General features: G+C 38.4%; 1 protein-coding gene across 1 annotated transcript in view; it reads right to left on the bottom strand.

The window, feature by feature from the left end:
• pcdh15b (protocadherin-related 15b) overlaps positions 1 to 19,509 on the bottom strand; it is an 831,732-nt gene that overhangs the window by 399,694 nt on the left and 412,529 nt on the right. The window contains exons 17-18 of the mRNA XM_059948101.1: positions 12,268 to 12,347; positions 5,464 to 5,557 (exon numbers count right to left, since the gene is read on the bottom strand). Coding sequence (XP_059804084.1) covers positions 5,464 to 5,557; positions 12,268 to 12,347 — 174 coding nt within the window. The remainder of the gene's footprint in view (positions 1 to 5,463; positions 5,558 to 12,267; positions 12,348 to 19,509) is intronic.

Here is a 19,509-nt window from a genome sequence, read left to right as displayed (position 1 = left end):
GTTGGTTCCTGGATGCCAGGGTCAAAGGAGTTTCAGAGTAGCTGCAGTAAATACTTCAGGGTAAACCGAGGTTGTTGGACATTTGGTAAGAAATTGAGAAGCAGGACCTTGAGGATACTGATCTCTAGATTTCTCTGTGTCACATGATAGTGAGGTGAGTTCAAAGTTCTAACTACATTTATTAGCAACATGCATATATAGCATCATAAACTACCCTGACATTTGTTTTATTGCGGGCATTCATTTAAAGAGAAAGAAACGTAATAAAATCGATAAAAATGCAAAAGACAACAAACTATGCAAATACAAAAAAGAAAGAAAAAAACAATAAATATAGAGAACATGAGTTTTAGAGACCTTAAATGTGAGTTCATAGGTTGTGGAATCAGTTCAGCTTTTCCTGAATCTGGTGGTGTGGGACTTCAAGCTCCTGTACCTCCTTTCTGATTGCAGCAGTGAGAAGAGACCATGGCCTGGATAGTTGGGGGTCCTTGATGATGGATGCTGCTTTCCTGCAAAAGGGCTCCTTGTACACTTGCTCATTGATGGGGAGGGCCTTGCCCATGATAGATGTGTGTCCACTACTTTTGTAGTTCTTTTCCATTCAAGGGCATTGGTATTCCCTTACCAAGCCATGATGAAGGACAGGCTAGCTAAAACCATGGCTGAGGAGCTGGTGCAGGAAGCAGGAGTTCAGGCTCTTTGACCATTCGGATCTCTTCTGGGGTAGAGGTGACTTCTAAAAGAGGGATGGGTTGCATTTGAACCATTGAGGGACCAACATCCTTGCAGGTAATTTTACCAATGCTACACAGGAGAATTTAAAATAGATTGGGATGGGACTGAGCAGGAGCAACTCATGGATAAAGCAGTGGTCAGTGAGAACAGGCTTAATAATCAGGAGAGGTGGGGAAACTGTAAAGGCAAGGAATGGAGTACCTGTTAAAATAAAACTGCATTTATTTCAGTGCTCAAGATTTAACAGGAAAGGCAGACAAACTTAATATGTGCATTGGCGCTAAGGATTGAGATATAATTCCATAAGATATAGGAGCACAATTAGGCCATTTGACCCATCAAGTTTGCTTTGCCATTTCATCATGGCTAATCCATTTCCCTCTCAGCCCCAATCTGCTGCATTCTCTCCATATCCCTTCATGCCCTGACTAATTAAGAATTAATCAACCTCTGCCTTAAGTATACTCAGTGACTTGGCCTCCAAAGCCATCTGTGGCAATGAATTCCACAGCTTCAACACTTTCTGGCAAAAGAAATTTCTCCTCATTTCCATTCCAAATGGATCTCCCTCAATTCCCATGCTGTGTCCTCTGGTCTTAGATCCCTTCACCATAGGAAATACCCTCTCCACATCAATTCTATCAAGGTTTTTCAACATCCGATAGCTTTAAAAGAAATCTCACCTCATTCTTCTAAATTCCAGTGAACACAGGCTAAAGCCATCAAATGCTCCTCATCTGATAAGCCTTTCAATCCTGGAATCAATTTTGTGAACCTTCTCTGAACCCTCTCCAATGTAAGCTCATCCTTTCTAAGAGGCCCAAAACTGCTCCCAATACTCCAAGTGAGGTCTCATCAGTGCCTTATAAAGCCTCAACATTACTGCCTTGCTTTTGTACTCTAGACCTCTAGAAATGATTGCTAACATCGCATTTGTCTTCCTAACCACCGAGTCAATCTGCAAATTAACCTTTAGAGAACCCTGCCTGATGACACACAACTCCCTTTGTAACTCAGATTTTTGAATTTTCACTCCATTTAGAAAATAGTCTACGCTTTTATTTCTTCGACTAAAGTGCATGACCATACACGACTCCACATGGTATTCCATCTGCCACTTCTTTGCCTATTCTCCTAATCTGTCTAAGTTCTTCTGTAGTCTGTCTGCCTCCTTAAAACTACCTGCCCCTCCACTTATCTTTGTATTATCTGCAAATTTGGCATAAAACCATCAATTCCTTCAACAAAATCATTGACATATAACATAAAGAGAGCCCTGTGGAACACCATTAGTCACTGGCAGCCAAGCAGAAAGGGTTTCCTTTATTGCCACTTTTTAACTCCTGCCAATCAGCCAATGCTAGAATATTTCCTGTAATGCCACAGGCTCTTAACTTGTTAAGCAGCCTTATTTGTGGCACCTTGCCAAAAGCCTTCTGAAAATCCAAGTACACAACATCCACCAGTTCTCCTCTGCCTAGGCACAGGAGTACATTCAATCAGAGACTCATTCCACCGAGATGTAACACTGAGCGTCGCAGGAAGTCATTCCTACCTGTGACCATCAAACTTTACAACTCCTCCCTCGGGGTGTCAGACACCCTGAGCCAATAGGCTGGTCCTGGACTTTATTTCCACCTGGCATTATTAACTTATTATTATTTAATTATTTATGGTTTTATATTGCTATATTTCTTCACTATTCTTGGTTGGTGCGGCTGTAACGAAACCCAATTTCCCTCGGGATCAATAAGGTATGTGTCAGGCAAGATTTTCCTTTAAGGAAGCCATGCTGACTATGACCTATTTTATCATGTGCCCCCAAGCACCCTGACACCATATTTTTAACAGTTGACTCCAACATCTTCCCAATCACCGAGGTAAGATTAACTGGCCTATAATTTCCTTTCTTCTGCCGCTCTTGAAGAGTGGAGTCACATTTGCAATCTTGCATGCCTCCGCAACCATTCCAGATCTATTGATTCGTGAAAGATTATTATAGTCATAACCGAAACGTGGCTGAGAGAAGGACAGGACTGGCAGCTTCCTATCTCAGAATACAGATGCTTCAGTTGTGACAGAGGACCAGGTAAGCAAGGAGGGAGATGTTGTCTTTTTGTAAGGGCAGACAGAATGGCATTACTTAGGGATACCATTCCTGGCGAGCTTCCAATGAGGTTGTAGAGATAGAAAGGAGAGGGTCACTCCAGTGGGATTGAATTATAGACCCCATAAAACCATAGTCAGTGGGAAGTTGAGGAGCAGGTGTGTAGAAAGATTATTCATAGCTGCAAACGTAATAGGGTTGTATTAGTGCAAGATTTTAATTGCAGTGGTATTGATTGGAATGCCCAAAGAATTAAAGGCCTAGACTGGGTGAAATTTGCAAAAATGTGTCCAGGAAAGTTTCCCGAGTCAATATATAAAGAGCCCTGCTGAGGAGAATCCAATCTGGATCTCCTCTTAGGGAATGAGGCAGGGTAAGTAACTGAAGTGGCAGTCAGGGAACAGATTGCCACAAGCAACTATAAATGTTTTGACTTTAAGATAGTATTGGAAAAGTGTAGGACAGGAACATAGGTTAGGGTATAAAATTGGAGCAGGGCTAAATTTGTGTGAATTAGATAGGATCTTGCAGAGGTCGACTGGGTGCACCTTTGTGAATGGAAAGGAGTAAACAGCAAGAGCAAGGCTTTTAAGAGTGTTATATCAACAGTCCAGGAGCAGCATCCTCCTATTAGGGTGAAGGGTAAACCTGACAACTTTACAGAACCACGGCTGATGAGATATATTCAGGCTCTGGTCAAGAAAAAGAAGGAAACATAAACTGGGTTTAGGGCAAGTCAATCCCTTGACGACTATAAAAAAAATTAAGAATACTTTTAACCTTTGCATTGTTTAAGGGTGAGAGGCAAAAGATTTAAAAAGGATGTGAGGGTTATCCTTTTCATGCAGAGGGTTGAGTATATGGAATGAGCTGCCAGAGGAAGTGGTTAAGATACATATAATAGTATCATTTATGAAGCATTTGGATAGAAGGTTGGGCTTGGAAGGATATGGGCTGAACACTGGAAATTGGGAGTAATTGGATGGACACTGTAGTCAGCATGGACTCATTAGGCCAAAGGGCCTGGGCCCCATGTTTTATTGCTCTGATTCTGATGTAAATATTTATGACCAAAGCCATAGGATTTACAACAATCACCAAATCAAAATGTAGCAAAGTTAAAGAGATTTTGAACAACTAATATTGTAAATCACAGTCCAATACAAATAGAACTGCTATTTCTATTCAATATATATCAATTCTCTTAAAACTAACAAATATAAACCCTTTGCTGAAGAAGAATTTCAATTATTATAAATAATGATGGTATTTTACATCACGGGAACTGCACTAAGCAGCTTAAATATAGTTACATAGTGCCTACCCAAGTACATGTGAAAAATTAGTCTAAAACGAATTATTGAGGCAGCAGGGTAGTGTAGTGGTTAGTGTAACGCTATTACAGTTCTCTTCATCACTGTGTGGGTTTCCTCCGGGTGCTTCCACATTCTAAAGATGTACAGTTTAGGGTTAGTGAGCTGTTGATGCCAGAAGCATGGCTACACAGCATAATCCTTGCTGATTTGATTTGACACAAGTTATGCTTTTCACTGTATATGCATATGCATATGATCAATAGAGCTAATCCTTAATCTTTATCTCCATAAAACACTAAATCCTCAACTCTCCAACTTGCACTCCTAAGTGAGACTATACTCCACAGAGATTTACTAATTTTCTCAGCTGCGCTTCGTCAAGTAAAGTACAGAAGGAAGCCAATGCCTGAGTACAAGAGAGTGAAATGCAATTGAATAACACTTCCATTTGCGATCATCTAACAATCTATCAACATAGAGAACAGTGCATCAAAATAATTTTTAAAAATTAACAACTGAATTTAGTAAAATATTGATGTCAAGAAGCCAGGATAAACATCTATGGACTGGATATCCAGTGTGTTTATTGCCTTTGCACATATTTGTTTGCTTGCCACAGAATTGCAAAGGAAATGTGCAGTCTGGAGCAGAGAAATGGTCAGGGAAGAGTAGAGATCTGGTGGTTAAGGGATTGTTGAAATTGACAGCAAAGTTATACATTGGAAGAGATGAGTGGGGGCTGTGGTGCTGGTAGGTCTACTCTGTAATAGGGCTTCCATCAGAAATATGAGATGGGATCAGGGAAAGGAGGGAGACACTGATAGAACCAGAGATGTCCCATTTTGGGGTCTGAGTTTATTTGAGGAGGGGTAGGATGTGGTGAGACTAGTGGATAAACAGTTCAGTAATGGAAGAGTTAAAAGTAGAGTATAGGCTTTACGTTAGTTGAGATTTAAGCTGGCATAATGCAATGAAAGTATGGTTGCCCAAGAACCACAAATCCTTGCTGCACAGGACAATATGGACTTATTTCCCAGGCCATGCTCCCAGGCAGAGTAGACCTGCACCTTAGCAACTTGACACAGACCTTATTCTGAAGATGCATCAGAAATGACCACAGTTAAGTGCCCAGTTAAACTTGTATTGAAGTGCAAAATGATCCAGAAATGATTCTGTCATTCTGTAAAAATCACAATTCAATCGCATAACACAACAACAAATCAATCTAATTTCTCAGCCCATAACTACAATATGAATAACAGAATGGCTGAAAATGTAAACCAAAGAACTTAATTGACTTACTGAATCAGGTTTGCCATCCGATGCCGTGACAATCAATATGTATCGATCAGTACTCTCCCTGTCTAAAGATTTTTCTAAGACTAACAGTCCAGTGCTAGGGAAAAGAGAATATAAGAAATGGTTTTAATAAACATACTGCAGGAGTTTAAGAGGTTAAAAATGGACCAAAGTGTATTGAGATTTTAGAATGAATTACTGTAATTTTAAGCAACATTAAAAATTTCAGTCAGTAATACTGTATATCACACACAAATTGATATTATACACAGATAAAACACATATTACACATAAAAATTGTCATTATTCTATATAGGAGCAAATTCAGCACACTTCATAATATTTTTGTGAAAGCACTGTCTGCAGTTCCTGATTATGCATTGACTCGATCGCTATTTCAGACTAACGTGAAATACAGTGGATTCCAGTTAATTGGGACACATCGGCATCAGTACATCTTGGTCCAATTAAGCAGCTGCCCACATTAACTGAAGGTTATGGAAATAGTTAAAAAGGTATAAAGAAGTATAAAAAAGACAAGCTACCAATTTACTGAGCAACAAATTGTTACGTATTGTAACATAAAACTAATCGAAAGAGAGACATGGAGCTGGGAATAATGTGTCTCCTTCGTTCTTAACTTTTAGTAAGGCATGCCTATATGAACTGGTTGCATAATGATGTATGCCATTCACATACATAGTATATATAATCCATAATGAATTATTTGAACAAAGAATACTTAATCAAACAATATATTTACAATATTACTCAAACATTAAGTGAACTATGAAATACACAAAACAGATTATATATTTAAATGAAATACAGAACAAATTAGAATGCTACTAGTAATGCTCTGGTTAAGATTTCTACTGCCTTGCTGTGAGGTATTTCTATTTTAGCAGTTTTCTGCAAAAGCAGTGTGTCCTGTTGGTAAGGGTGCACAGATATACAAATATTAGAAAAGAAATAAGAAAGAATACAAAAATGTAACCTCAAACAGTCTAACAGGAGGGGTCATCGCTTCTCCGGCTACAGGTTGACTCATTATAGAGCTGAATGGCCAAGGGTGAGAATGACATCACGCTTTGGAGCAGCACTGTTGTCTTAGTTCATTACTAAAAGTGCTCCTCTGTTTAGCCAAGGTAGCAAGCAGAGATTGAAAAACATTGTCCACAATTGCCAGGATTTTCCAGAGGGTCCTTTGTTCAGTTTGACTCTTATAACAGAGCCAGCCTTATTAATCAGTTTATTCATCCTGTTGGTGTCACCATATTGATGCCATTGCCCCAATACACCACCACATAGAAGATTGTACTGGTGACAACAGACTGTGAGAATATGTGATGGAAAGGCCTGCATACTTCAAAGGATCTCAGTCTCCTCAGAAAGTAAAGGCAACTTGACTCTTCTTGTACACAGCCTCTGTGTTGGTGCTCCACTCAGGTCTGTCATCCAGGTCCACCCCCAGGTACTTGTAGGTTCTCATCATATCCATGTCCTCACCATCAATAATAACAGGGAGCAGTGCAGGCTTAGTCTTCTTAAAGTCCATCACCATCTCCTTTGTCTTACTGATGTTGAGCGGCAGGTGATTCAGCTTGCACCATCTGACAAAGTCCTCCACCAGGACCCTGCAATTGTCCTCCTGTCCTCCCTACATACACCCAACTATTGCTAAGTCACCAGAGAATTTCTGCAGATGACATGACTCAATGTTGTATCTAAAGTCTGAAGTATACAGGGTAAACAGGAAGGGAACCAATATGGTCCTCTGTGGTGCCCCAGGGATTAATTAAATTAATTAAAGATAATTAAATTTAAGGTAATTTAATGAAAATATAGTTACTTGTATTTATATGTAAATTTAATTAAATCAATATAATTAATATTTGTTTCACTTCATGAGACAGAGGGCAGTGTCAAAGATGTACATTTTTAAAAAAAAAATTATTTGGGGTTTTCGCAGAGAGCAGTACAATCTCAATCAAGTGTTTCCAAAACAACAAGAAGATACCAATGATCAATCTGACCAATGACGACGTCCCACAGATAATTCAATAAACTACCTTTTCTTGTTTTACATATGCTTCTACTACTAAACTGCATGTGACTGGAGCCTGCAATTTACATTTGATGATATGCTTTAGGGCCAACAGAGCGATCTAGTGCTTTTGCTGTCTCCGGGGGAATTCAGCGAGGTTGAGTGCACAGTGTGTGGTCTAAAGGCAGAGCATGAATCTACTATCAGCTCCATTACTTCTCACCGATCAAAGTGTTGAGCAAGAGTGAAATCAACGAGGATGAGAGCTGAAGGCGAGCTGGTGTCTAATGCCATCTGCTTGTGTTTGACCTGTTTCCCTCTCCCTCGCTGGAAGAGTCTTGAATCTCATTTTGAAAGGTATGATCAGTGTGGCTCATGGTGCTAGACTCTTTTTTTGCAGGACTTTGCAGTGCATGTTACATATGTTTCTGGGTTCTGTTTACTCTTTTTTCCATTTTACATGATTTAACAGTGAGCTTCAGCACAAATTAGCTCTGTAGCCATCAGTCAACAAAAGACACAGTGCTAGAATGAACTAAATTGAACATTCCTAGACCATTCTGAGGACTGCAGTTTGATATTTTATATTCTGAGTGTTACTCGCTCACTTTCTGACGCATGTGTGATTTGTTCTGTTTTTCGACCGTTGGATGTTTGATGTTTTCTTTGAACAAGTTCCACGGCGTTTCTTTGTTTTTGGGGCTGCCTGCAGCAGTTTGAATCTCAGTGTTGTATACGGTATACACACTTTGATAATAAATGTACTTTGAATCTTTGAGCAAAAGAGTGCAATCTGAAGAACCCTGCACAAATTTATAGAGTTGTTAAGATACAGGAAGAGTTAAAAGGACATTTTGACTCACAAGGTAATAAGATGGGTATCTTGATTTGGTAAGCAGTCATATACAAGAGACTGACAGAGCTGTAGTAGTGGATGAGATTCAGCAGTTTCGCTAATCCAACAGATACAAAGTACTTACTGCTGATCACAAGAACTGCAGGGCAAATGGGATGTTGTACTCAGTATTATTCAAGTTATAGAGCTAAACGAATCTGGTAGTGATACAGTCCAGAAAATAAGAAAAAGGAGCTTAACAGGGGTATATTGTCCCCTCAAGCTTGCTCCGCCATTCAACAACATAATGGCTGATCATCTGCTTTGTTCACTTGTATGCCTGATCCCCATATGCTTCGACCCCCCGCAATGCCTGTCCACTGGTAGAGTTAAGGATATCCGGTAGTTGACAAAAAGTTTAGAGAAGGATGCAGAGGATCAATTTACTCTGAGCAACATAGGAGAGTCCTTGATGAGAGCTTGGCAAGTGACTTCTGGTTGACTACCCAAATCACAGACAATTTGAAATAGACCAAAGCAGACTAAATATAAGGCTGGAAACATGATTGGAAGTGGAATTATAATTGACGGAAGTGATATGGGAGGCATAAGATTCCTTGGAAATTAAGTCATAGTTATCTGGGGTGCAGCCATCATTGGGCATCTTAGAATAACCATGTTTTAATATCACTGCTCTCTGAGTAGGCTCCAACTTCTTAATTTGACCACCTAACCAAGAAACCATCTCCATGGTTTTCCCTATTTCTGACCCTATCTGAGGTCCCGACTCCCCAATTTGAGTCCAACAATACAGTTTTGATTAGTCCTTTGCACCAGGCAATAATGGTTTACCACATGTCCTCCCAAGCACCTCTGTATTTCTAGGACATAAAAATTACTGGCAGTAATAAAGCATTAATGACAAGGTGACAACAGGGCAACATTCAGAGTGCCCTAAGAGATTGCACAGAGCACATATAATAAGGTCAGTGAATTAACGAATGGGGACAACGGCTACACCCAGTTCACGGGTACCTCAAGTTGGACATAGATGTTTGAGGTATTAGATCTTCAGTAAATGTTGGAAAATGTAGGAAGTGTGATGGTTCTGAAATGAAAGAATGAGATGAAGGCAAAAAACAAAAAGACCCAAAATAGGTTCAGTATGGGGAGTTACAAAATAAGAAAAGACTGAAGGAGGTATGTTATGAACTGTTTAACAGTAATCATAACATTAGACTGAACAGAAAATCAGATGAGCACACTGTATAAAACGTACATTGCAATGACCTGGGGCAGAGCAGGTAACTATCAAAATTAGGCTGGAAAGTGCATTGATAAAATGCTTTAAGACACTTTTCTGTAATAATGTAGAGCAATCAATAAAGGAATGAACTATTTTAGATTGAATATTAATGTAATAAGATAGGGTTAATTAGCAGTATTATTGTAAAAGATCCTTCTGGAAAGAATCATAGAATTTTTATATTAAGTTTATAATATTAATATTATTGTATATTGATATAAATTAATTTAAAACAAAAATGATTTCTGAAGTTTAATAACTCTTAATTAGATTAGGAAATTACATTAATATGCCGCTAGTACAGAAAAGCAATGAAAATTCTAAAATTTCTCAACAAGTATAGAGCCTTTAATGAAAATATATTACTATGTGTAATTGAAGGAATTAAGCATTGTATTAGATTAAAAGAAGAATCTCAAATGTGACCAAGAGAAGTGTCAAGGACTGAACTGGTTGATTTCAAAAATTAGCAACCAAGTAATTAGAAGAAAGAGGAATATTTAATGAGAATAAACTAACAAGACAGACTAAAAGGATTCCAAAGGCTTTTGTAAGTAGACAACAACGCATAATTTCCTGGGTGACATAGGCAGAAGAAATTATATGGAGAAATAAGAAACTAGCAGAGATGTTAAACAAATATTTTGACTCTCTCTTTACAGAAGAGAGTTCATAACTAGAATTTTTGTGTAACCAAAGGTCTAATGAGACTGTAAAACACCAAGTAATTAATATTAATGAAGAGCAATTATTGGAACAATTAATTGGACTAAAATCTGACAGATTCCCTGACCTGAAGGCCAGAGGTGTTGAGGTTCATGAACAATCTCCATGGTTTGAAAATTAATAACTGTAACCTCACTGTTTAAGGAAACAGGAAAGAGTAAAAATAGGAACTTTAGGCCAGTTTGCTTGACATCAGAAGCAGGGATGATAATAGGATCTACTATTAAGGCCCTGGCAACAGGATTTAGAAATTCACACCATGTTTAGACTGAATTAACATGGTTTTATGAAATCTTGCATATTGTTCTTTTTAGGATTTTTGAATGCATAACTAATAAAGTAATAAAAAGAGAACCATAGATGAGCATTGAACTTTCAGAAGATTTGAGTCGCATTTGATCTGATCACCTTGGGGTAACACTTCCCTATTTGAAAAAAACTTTAATGCATTATGTTTAACTTTCATGGTGGTTAATTGATGTTACTCACAAATTACAAAAAGTATGGTTTGATAGCATGTTATTTAAAATCAAACTTTTAGGTGACAGTTAGAACAAAGAACATTACTGCACAGTATAGGGCATTTGGCCCACAATGTTATGCTGACTTTTGAAAATTACGCTTAAAATTAATCTAATCCATCCCTCCTACACAGCCCTCCATTCTTCTATCATCCATGTGCCTGTCTAAGAGTGTTTTAAATGTCCCTAATGTATCTGCCTCCACCACCACCCTTGATAGAGCATTCCATGCACCCACCACTCTCTATGTAAAAGGTATCATTCAATAACAAGTTTTATATTTTATTCCCACCAGCATAAGAGTTAAAACCATGTTCCTGTGCTGATGAACCCACAGCAGATAAACAACTGATAAACGTACCTACTTCAGCCTATGTGATTGAGATGATGGAAGCCAGTGTGTACACTCCCAACACAAACGCTCTGACAATATGCTTACGCCAGACTCTACTTGCAAAACACTTGCATCATACTAATACTACCATATAAACTGCAAAATCTTTCCTTTTCTCACCTGCTGCTGAACCTCTCACCTCTGTCTTTTGTGGTTCTCAAGTAACTTCCAATATTTTTCTGATCTGGCTTTCATCTTTCATCCTCTGTAAAATTAATCATCTTTAGAATTCCTCTACTGCCATCCTAATAAAATCCCATCAGTACATCACTTTACTGCTTTTTCTCTGCTCTAACTCCGAGTTGAGCAATAACTTGATCCAAAAATTCCATAATTTCTACCCTAATCCTTTCAAAGTCTTTTCCTTTCCTTCCTTCATTATAGGTGATCACGTTTTGCTCCTGATCTCTAGAACTTCCATTTAAAATCTCTTCTTTCTATCTCATTTGTTCTTCAGAAGTCCGCAAAGGCTTTCTTCTAAAAACAAGTATTTACTTATTGCTCTTTAATATTGCTCAATGTGGTTTGCTATCACATTCTATTTGTTAATGTTATCATGAATCATATTTCACTTTGGTACATGTGCTTTAAATAAGCAAAACCTTACTTTTGAGAGCAGGGAATCAGGGCTCAGCCATGTATAATTTTGACAGATTTTAAGAAGTATCTTGACTTTGTTAAGTGGAAGCAAAACAACAAGATTATTCCTACAAGGAAATCCATAAGGTTTACTTCATGCTTTCACTGCCTAATCACAGCCTGAGTCTGAGTTCCACCACCGGAAGTTTTGACAGCATGAATCTTACCAGCAAGATTTTAAAACCAGAACCTTTTACAAAGGCATTTACTGGTACAAGTGGAACTGACAACACAAAAGTAAACATATTGCTACTTGCCATTACTTATGTACGAATGGCAAATTCAAATTCAGACAAGTAACAGATGTGCAGTTAAATAAAGATATTCATTTCCACTTACCTCTGAGTAATGTTGAAAACCTGCTGCGGATCTCCATTTATAATACGATAAGTGATTGGATCTCTCTCACGATCTGTGGCCTAAATATATAAAATGGAATCAGTGTTACAATTCAATAATTAAAGGCTATTAACTAAACAAGCTATTAATCTCAAATTTTTGAAACCTTTGGAATGTACTTTCTTGTGCTGTTACATTGCATCAATTGTATTAATAACTATGATACTCTTTATTTAGTAATTCTCGATTACTGTTAGAATCACATTTTAATGAAGTTCAAAAATTTCAGGCTTCCTTGGCAACATTCCATCTAATTTTTTGGTAGTCAGTGTGTGCTAAAATCTTATGTTGGCAAATTTTTTTTCCTGTGACAGAAGTATGTGCGCACTGAATGCACACATGGCACAGTTTATGTAGGTTTACAAAATACTTGACATAAAACTGCACAGAATAGCAACAAAATAACACACATATTTAAGTCACTCAGTTATTTTTTCTCTCTTCTGTCTTTGGCATTTACCCATTCTTTGTAAACTCTATCTAGACTAATAGAACTTCCATCCAATTGACAGCTTTTGATTCTCACTAACATATCCAAATGACATTCATCTAAACGGTTTCTCAGCTTGTCTTTGAGTTGATTCATTAGGCTAAAACCTTGCTCACAGTCCGCAATAGACGCAAGAAAGGTCCCCCCCCAATGTCCATCAACTGTGCAAGGTCACAAAGCTGTTCATTTTGAAGCACAAATGACACCATTTGAGCAAATTTCGAAATCAGTTTCAGTTTAATATTTTTTGCACGGAACATTTGAAATCATTAAACTGTCTAACTATTACAGTATTTTCAGATAGAAAATCATGATATTTTAGACATAAGGCATTAACTTTTTCATCGCCGAATGTGAAGTCACAATCTGCAATTGCGGAGAATTCAAAAGCAGACCATTCTTGTACCTCAGCTTCAGGAAACATTTTTTCTAAAGGAACACAAAGACTATTTGTAAAAGTCAACAGCGAACTTGTATCTACAGTGACGTTTTCTTCATGTTGTTGGCTTAGGAAAACTTTAACTGCACGAAACATTGTCTCCCAGATACTGCTTTCTTTTCTTGTTAATTTTGCCTCATACAAAATGAAGTGAATCAATCGGTGTCAGGCCACTCTTTTGCAGAATCTTGCACAGTGCAGCCAGTTCATCAAAGACATCACTTAAAACCTGTAAAGTTCTCTGCGCTTCATGCCCTTCGCTTCTTTTGAATTCGAAATAGTGAATCAATTGTTTTTCAATAAAAACTTAGTAAGCTATCTACAGGATTTGAAACAGATCTTTGTAAACTTTATGATATGAACACTGTCCGGCAAAGATGGCTGCCGCTGCGATGCAGCTGTATAAACTGGAATAGGAAAGGTGAGGTGATGTAAATTAGTGACGTGCATTGTGGTATTTGAAAAACTGACTAACTAGTTAACAGAAACATATAGCTGAAAGATTATTTTCAATAAGTATAATGATTAATTACTACATTATTTTAGGTAACTAACTTATTGTGCGCACATTAATTTCCTTTGTGCGCTGGTTGAAAAACGTGCGTGCGCGCTTAGAGGGAACATAGTTCCTTGGTGTGTGATTGTGCAACTGAACTTGAATACTTAAGTTGTCTACTCTAGAAAGCAAGGCCATTAATCTTCAGGAAAAGGACTGTACAGAAAGACTTATAAGAAACTGTATAGAGTGAGAATATGTATATCAGTGAGAAGGATATGTCAAAGCACAGTTTAACATCCCCTCTGAAATAATGGAAAGTGCACAAGAAACAATTAAACATTTAACAACTAATATTACACAGTCATTTCAGAATCTCCAATGAACTCTCCATTGACTATTTCACTGAGCACGCAGTTATTACCACAAATCATAAAATTTGATAGCCACTTCCTAGTCAGATGTTTCTGGCAAGAGCAGCACTTAAAACAAAGCCAAGGGAGGAAGTTATTGATTAGCAGTACCTAATCAAATGGCACCATGGAAAATATGTAGGCTTGTTATTTTCTCATCACAATTTCTCACTGGCTTGATTAAGTTGGCCTCAGTTTGCATTGTGTTACCCTGTTGTACGATCTTTTGTTACCTTCTGCAACAGCATAACCTCTAGGATCCTGCTGGCTGTGCTACTGTGATCATTCCATGAGATGTTAAGTTATTCCTGGAGTCAGTGTGGTCCACTTTCGGATTGAAGAAGCTACAGCCCAGCCTACTGTGATAAACCTTTAACTGCTACGATTTCAAAGACACAAGAGATTCTGCAGATGCCGGAAGTCCAGAGCAACACACACAAAATGAACAAGGAACTCAGCAGGTTATACAGCATTGATGTAAAGGAATAAACAGTCAATATTTCGTGCTGTGATCTTTCATTTGGACCTTCATTCTGATGATGGGTCCCAGTCTGAAACAACAATTCTCTATTCCTTTCCATAGATGCTGCCTGATCTGCTGGGTTCCTCCAGCATTTTGTGTGTGTTACTCCGTGATTTAAAAAGACACTTTTCAATTTTTCTTAAAGTCTCAAAATATCAAAGCATTTGGACAACAATAGAAGAATATTTCTATAACTTAAAAGATTAAAAAAAGTTAATTCAATTTAAACCTGTGTAAATTGATTAAAGTAGTGTTACTAATTAAAATTAAGCCGGTTAGTGGCATAGTGGCATCAGCGCCAAACTTCAGGGTGAGAGGTCCCGAGTTTGAAACCGGCCGGCTCCCTTGCACGCTCTCCATCTGTACCTTGGTTGAGTGTCGAGCTAGCAACTCCACCTCGAAAAAAAAATCCTGGAGAGGAATGGGTTGTGCCAGGTTTCAGATGCCCAAAATACACCGTACGATGAGCAATCACCAAAAAGATCGGTGCAAAAAAACTTGTCATGACGGCGCCCTGACGACTCCAGCAGGAGTTAAGGGCGCGCGCACACACACACACACTAATTAAAATAAAGAAACTCCTTTTTCAATTGAAGTTGCATTCAAATGAATAGGTTGTGTTAGTTGATGTTAAGCAGAGGAGTCAGATAATCAATGTGTCCAACCCTTTCAGTCAGTTCTTTACAGAATGGATACTGCACTTAGTTCTGAATCCATTGGCAGAACAAGATGCCTAACATGCCACCCTCAGTTTCCGTATTTCCAGAGTGCAGGTGTGGAAGACTGGAATTCATCCCCACAATATGGATGCAGCAGCCAAAGCAATTTGACCTGCTGAGTTTTGACCAGTTTTTAGAAATTATCGAATTTTCGGACTGCTGAAGAGACGTGCAAAATTCATCAGCTAAATCAACAGCCAAGCAACATCAAACTCTCCAAGTCTGGGTAATGTACTAATGAATGTTCACACAAACACCGATAATTTCAGAGAAGACAGTGAATACTGGAAATCTGAAACCATTATTCAAAATACCTAAATTATTCGGGAGGTCAAACAGCAGTGTGTAGAGAAAAGGAGTCAGCGTTTCAGCTCGATGACTCTTCATCAGAGCTTATCCAGAGTGAACTTCATCTCTCTCACTAGATTCTACATGGCTTGTTAAGTGCTTTAAGAATTTTCTGATAATACTACCCAGGCAGCAAGATTCCTGAGTTATCAGTGATGGTGTTAGTGTAAAACCAGCCTATCCTTTCAGTGAATACCATATTTTGGGTACGACTTCAAGCCTAATGAAGCAAAATGTGACTGAAAAACGGCGCCATTGCTGTTGTTGCTCAGTTGAGGGGAGGAAGGGGTTAATGTTTTCCTATATTTCCACTCCTTCTCTCTGATAATCAGAAAATTGTCAACTAAACCCTAAATATCCATGTGTAGCAAGTGAAGTGGTTGCAGTATTTAACATCCTACCCTGTGTGCCAGGCTCTAATGATGTTTGTCTTTATTGTAAAGAGAATGAGGTTAGAAAGTCTACCCACAACTATACAGGCTATTGATGAAATCGCACCTGGACTACTGTGTACAATTAAAGGAGGGATAGACTGGGATTAGAGATAGTTCAAAGAATACAAGTTTATTATGAGGAGAAGATGAAAAGGGAGCACTATCTTTCATCTGTTCCTTTTGAGGGTGAAACTCAGCTTCATTGGACAGCTCACTCTGCCGATACTATTTCTTTGAAAGCCCTTCTTCATCCCCTTTCTTTTTCCTGCCACACAGCCTCTGACATGTTCCCTCTATGATTTATCCAATTCCATTTTCATTTTTAAAATAAAACACACTGTCCTATTCACAAGATCTCCCTCCCATCCCCATCACTCCTATATCACACACACTCCAGACTCATTGATTGCTGTATGAGTGTGGTCAGCAACACCTAGTATCCTTGGAATGAGAGGAAGCGAAAAGCCTGCCTTATCCTTCTTTTCCTGTTGCTAAGGAGACATGTGTAAATGGTTGCATAAGAAAATAGATCATCTGTTACATTTCTGGACTGTCAATTAGCTGAAGAAAATGTGTTTCCAAAGGGCATCAGAAAGGCTCTGCTGACTGGAAGTTCAAAACTACTTTGGGTTCAACACCAGGTCTAATTGCTCACTGTGCCTGCAGTGTCCATTGTAACAGTAGCCCTGTGTCAGTGATAAGCTTCCAGTTTAGTATCTCAGGCACATTGACCCTGCAGCGGTGACAGTGATGGGAGTGTGATCTGCCTGCCCTTTTGAAATGGCCTTGAGAGACCCAGACTGTCAATAATTTTGTCAGTTCTGGCATTTGAAAGATTGCTGCTAGCTGTTCCACCACTCTGTCCTCTTTTGCCACTCACCCACAGCCCCAAGCCTCACCCCTCCTGATGTAATCCAGCAAAACAAAATGCAAAGGGGAACAAACTGCTGCAGAAGTTCCAATGGCAGCCGCTCATAATCAACGCCGGTTTATAAAAAAAGGTTTTAAAGAAGTGCCTGAGTACAGGATTTATTCTAATCTGCTTTTAATTGATTAATCTTTCACAGTCTAGCTACAATAAAAAAAGAAGCTGATAGGAAAAAATAAATTTTATTTTCCAACTGGTATGACACAGAAACTGAAAATTTTAACACAGGCACAATTTGTTTAAAGTTTCCAGAAGCATTCATTATTAATTTCCAGTTAAAAGACCAGAGTAATCTTAGAGCTACATGACATCACCCCATTTCTCTCAATGTTTGTTAACCTTAATGCAGTTCCCTCTCTTCCAGTTTCTACTGCATTGGACTGGTTTCTGACCTATCTACATAGCTGAGGCAAGAGAGGTCAAAGATACTAATGACAAATTTGATAGTGGGAGTAATAATACCCATTTATCTTTCAATAGACTTTGACAGGGCAGTATTTAACAAAACCACTGGCTGCCAAACTAATCTGTACAGTTCACCAGGAAGGAAATTGACCATCATTACCCTATTTATGACTCTAAATCTAAAAACAATCTAGTTGATTCAAGGTTGAGTCAGTTGCAAGGAAAACAAATACAGTGATAGCATTCATTTCAAGAAGACTAAAATATGAAAGCAAGGAAGTTCTGCCGAGGCTTTATAAAACATGTCCAGAAAATATATGGAATATTGTGACCGATTTTGGACTACATATCTAAGAAAGAATATGCCATTTGCTGAGAGGGTCCAGAGGAGATGCACAAGAATGATCACAGGAATGGAAGGCTAATGGATGAAAAGTATTTGATATCTTTGGGCCTGCACACAAAGGAATTCAGAAAAACGAGGGAGGAATCTCATTGAAATCTACCAGTTACTGAAAGGCCTGGACAGAGAGGAAATAGAGCAGATATTTCCATTAATAAGAGAGTTCAGAATCCAAGAGGGCAGGCTCAGAATAAAGGTATGTCTCTTGAAAACTGAGTTGAGGTGGGACTTTTTCAGCTGGAGGCTGGTAAATCTGTGGAAGCCAAGTTATTGGGTGCACTTAAGCGGAGGTTCAAAGGTTCTTGGTTGATAGGGGGATTAAGAGTTGAGCAGAAAGTGAGAGAAAGGGGTGGAAAAAAATACCAGCCAAGATTGAATGGAGGAGCAGATGTAATAGCCTACTGTAATTCTGTTTTATATATTAAGGTCTTATGATTTCTTGGGTCTCCTCTGAAATGATCCAGGAAGCTATTCAACTTAAAGACAAACAGATGAAGAAAATAAATGCTGGCCAATCCAATAAAATCCACATCATATGAATAAGTTGAAAAAAATTCTACTCTAATACTTCACCTTACAGAAGGAAAGTACTATTGATGTGATTAAAACAAACTGTTGAAATACTGGTCAGGCAGTAATTAATTGCAAGGAGAGAAACAGTTAATGTTCCAAGTCCGGGAATGCCTGAAGAGAGAAATAAGGCTAATATTCAAATTCCATGACCTGTTGTCACATTTGGGATAGGAAGAGATAAAATGTATGTTAAGATGAGGAGACAGTAGAAAGGCAAAGTGAATGCAGTGGAAGCAAAATAGGTGACGGCATGGCCAAGTGAAAAAACAACAGTAGAAAGCATAAACTGAATACAGGGAAGTCAAGTGTAGGAAGCCGATTGAGCACAATACAAGAAAAGGTAAGACAATTAAAAATGGCAAAAAGGGCAAGTCTAAAGGGTTTATGTCCAAATGCATAAAGTATTCAATTTCAGCTAGCTGAATTAATGGCACAGACAGAGGTGAATGGATATGATTTGATGGTCTTTACGGAAATGTCCATTCAAGTAGATTAAAACAGTAAACATATGCATGAATATTTCATTTGGAAGAATTGGTGGGGAGGAAAAAGTAGCGGAGTAGAACTGTTAGTAAAAGATGAAATACGAATAGCTGTGAGAGACGATCTAGGCTCAGGAGATATAGGCTCCATTTCAGAGAAGGTAGAAAAACCAAGGGATAGAAGATACTGATAGAAGTAGGATGTAGACCTTCAAATAGTGGCCACACCATAGGAAAGGGTGCTGAATTGACAGATCCACAGGGGTGTCAAAATAGTGTAATACAGATGGGAGTATTTACGGGCTAATTTAGTTGCAAACAATAGCTTTGAGAACAAATTCACAGAGGGTATTTTAAGATAGTTTCCCAGAGCAACAGGACAAAGTCTCTGGTTATTCCCAATATATGTCTCTTACCATCTTATACCACTCTATCAAGTTGCCTCTCATATGCCTTCACTGCAAAGAGAAAAAAATCCAAGGTCACTTGGCCTATCATCATAAGACATGCTCTCCAATCCATGTTGCAT

This window comes from Hypanus sabinus, chromosome 22, assembly GCF_030144855.1.
Source record: "Hypanus sabinus isolate sHypSab1 chromosome 22, sHypSab1.hap1, whole genome shotgun sequence".
NCBI lineage: Eukaryota > Metazoa > Chordata > Chondrichthyes > Myliobatiformes > Dasyatidae > Hypanus > Hypanus sabinus.
This window is presented reverse-complemented; position numbering and strand designations above follow the sequence as displayed.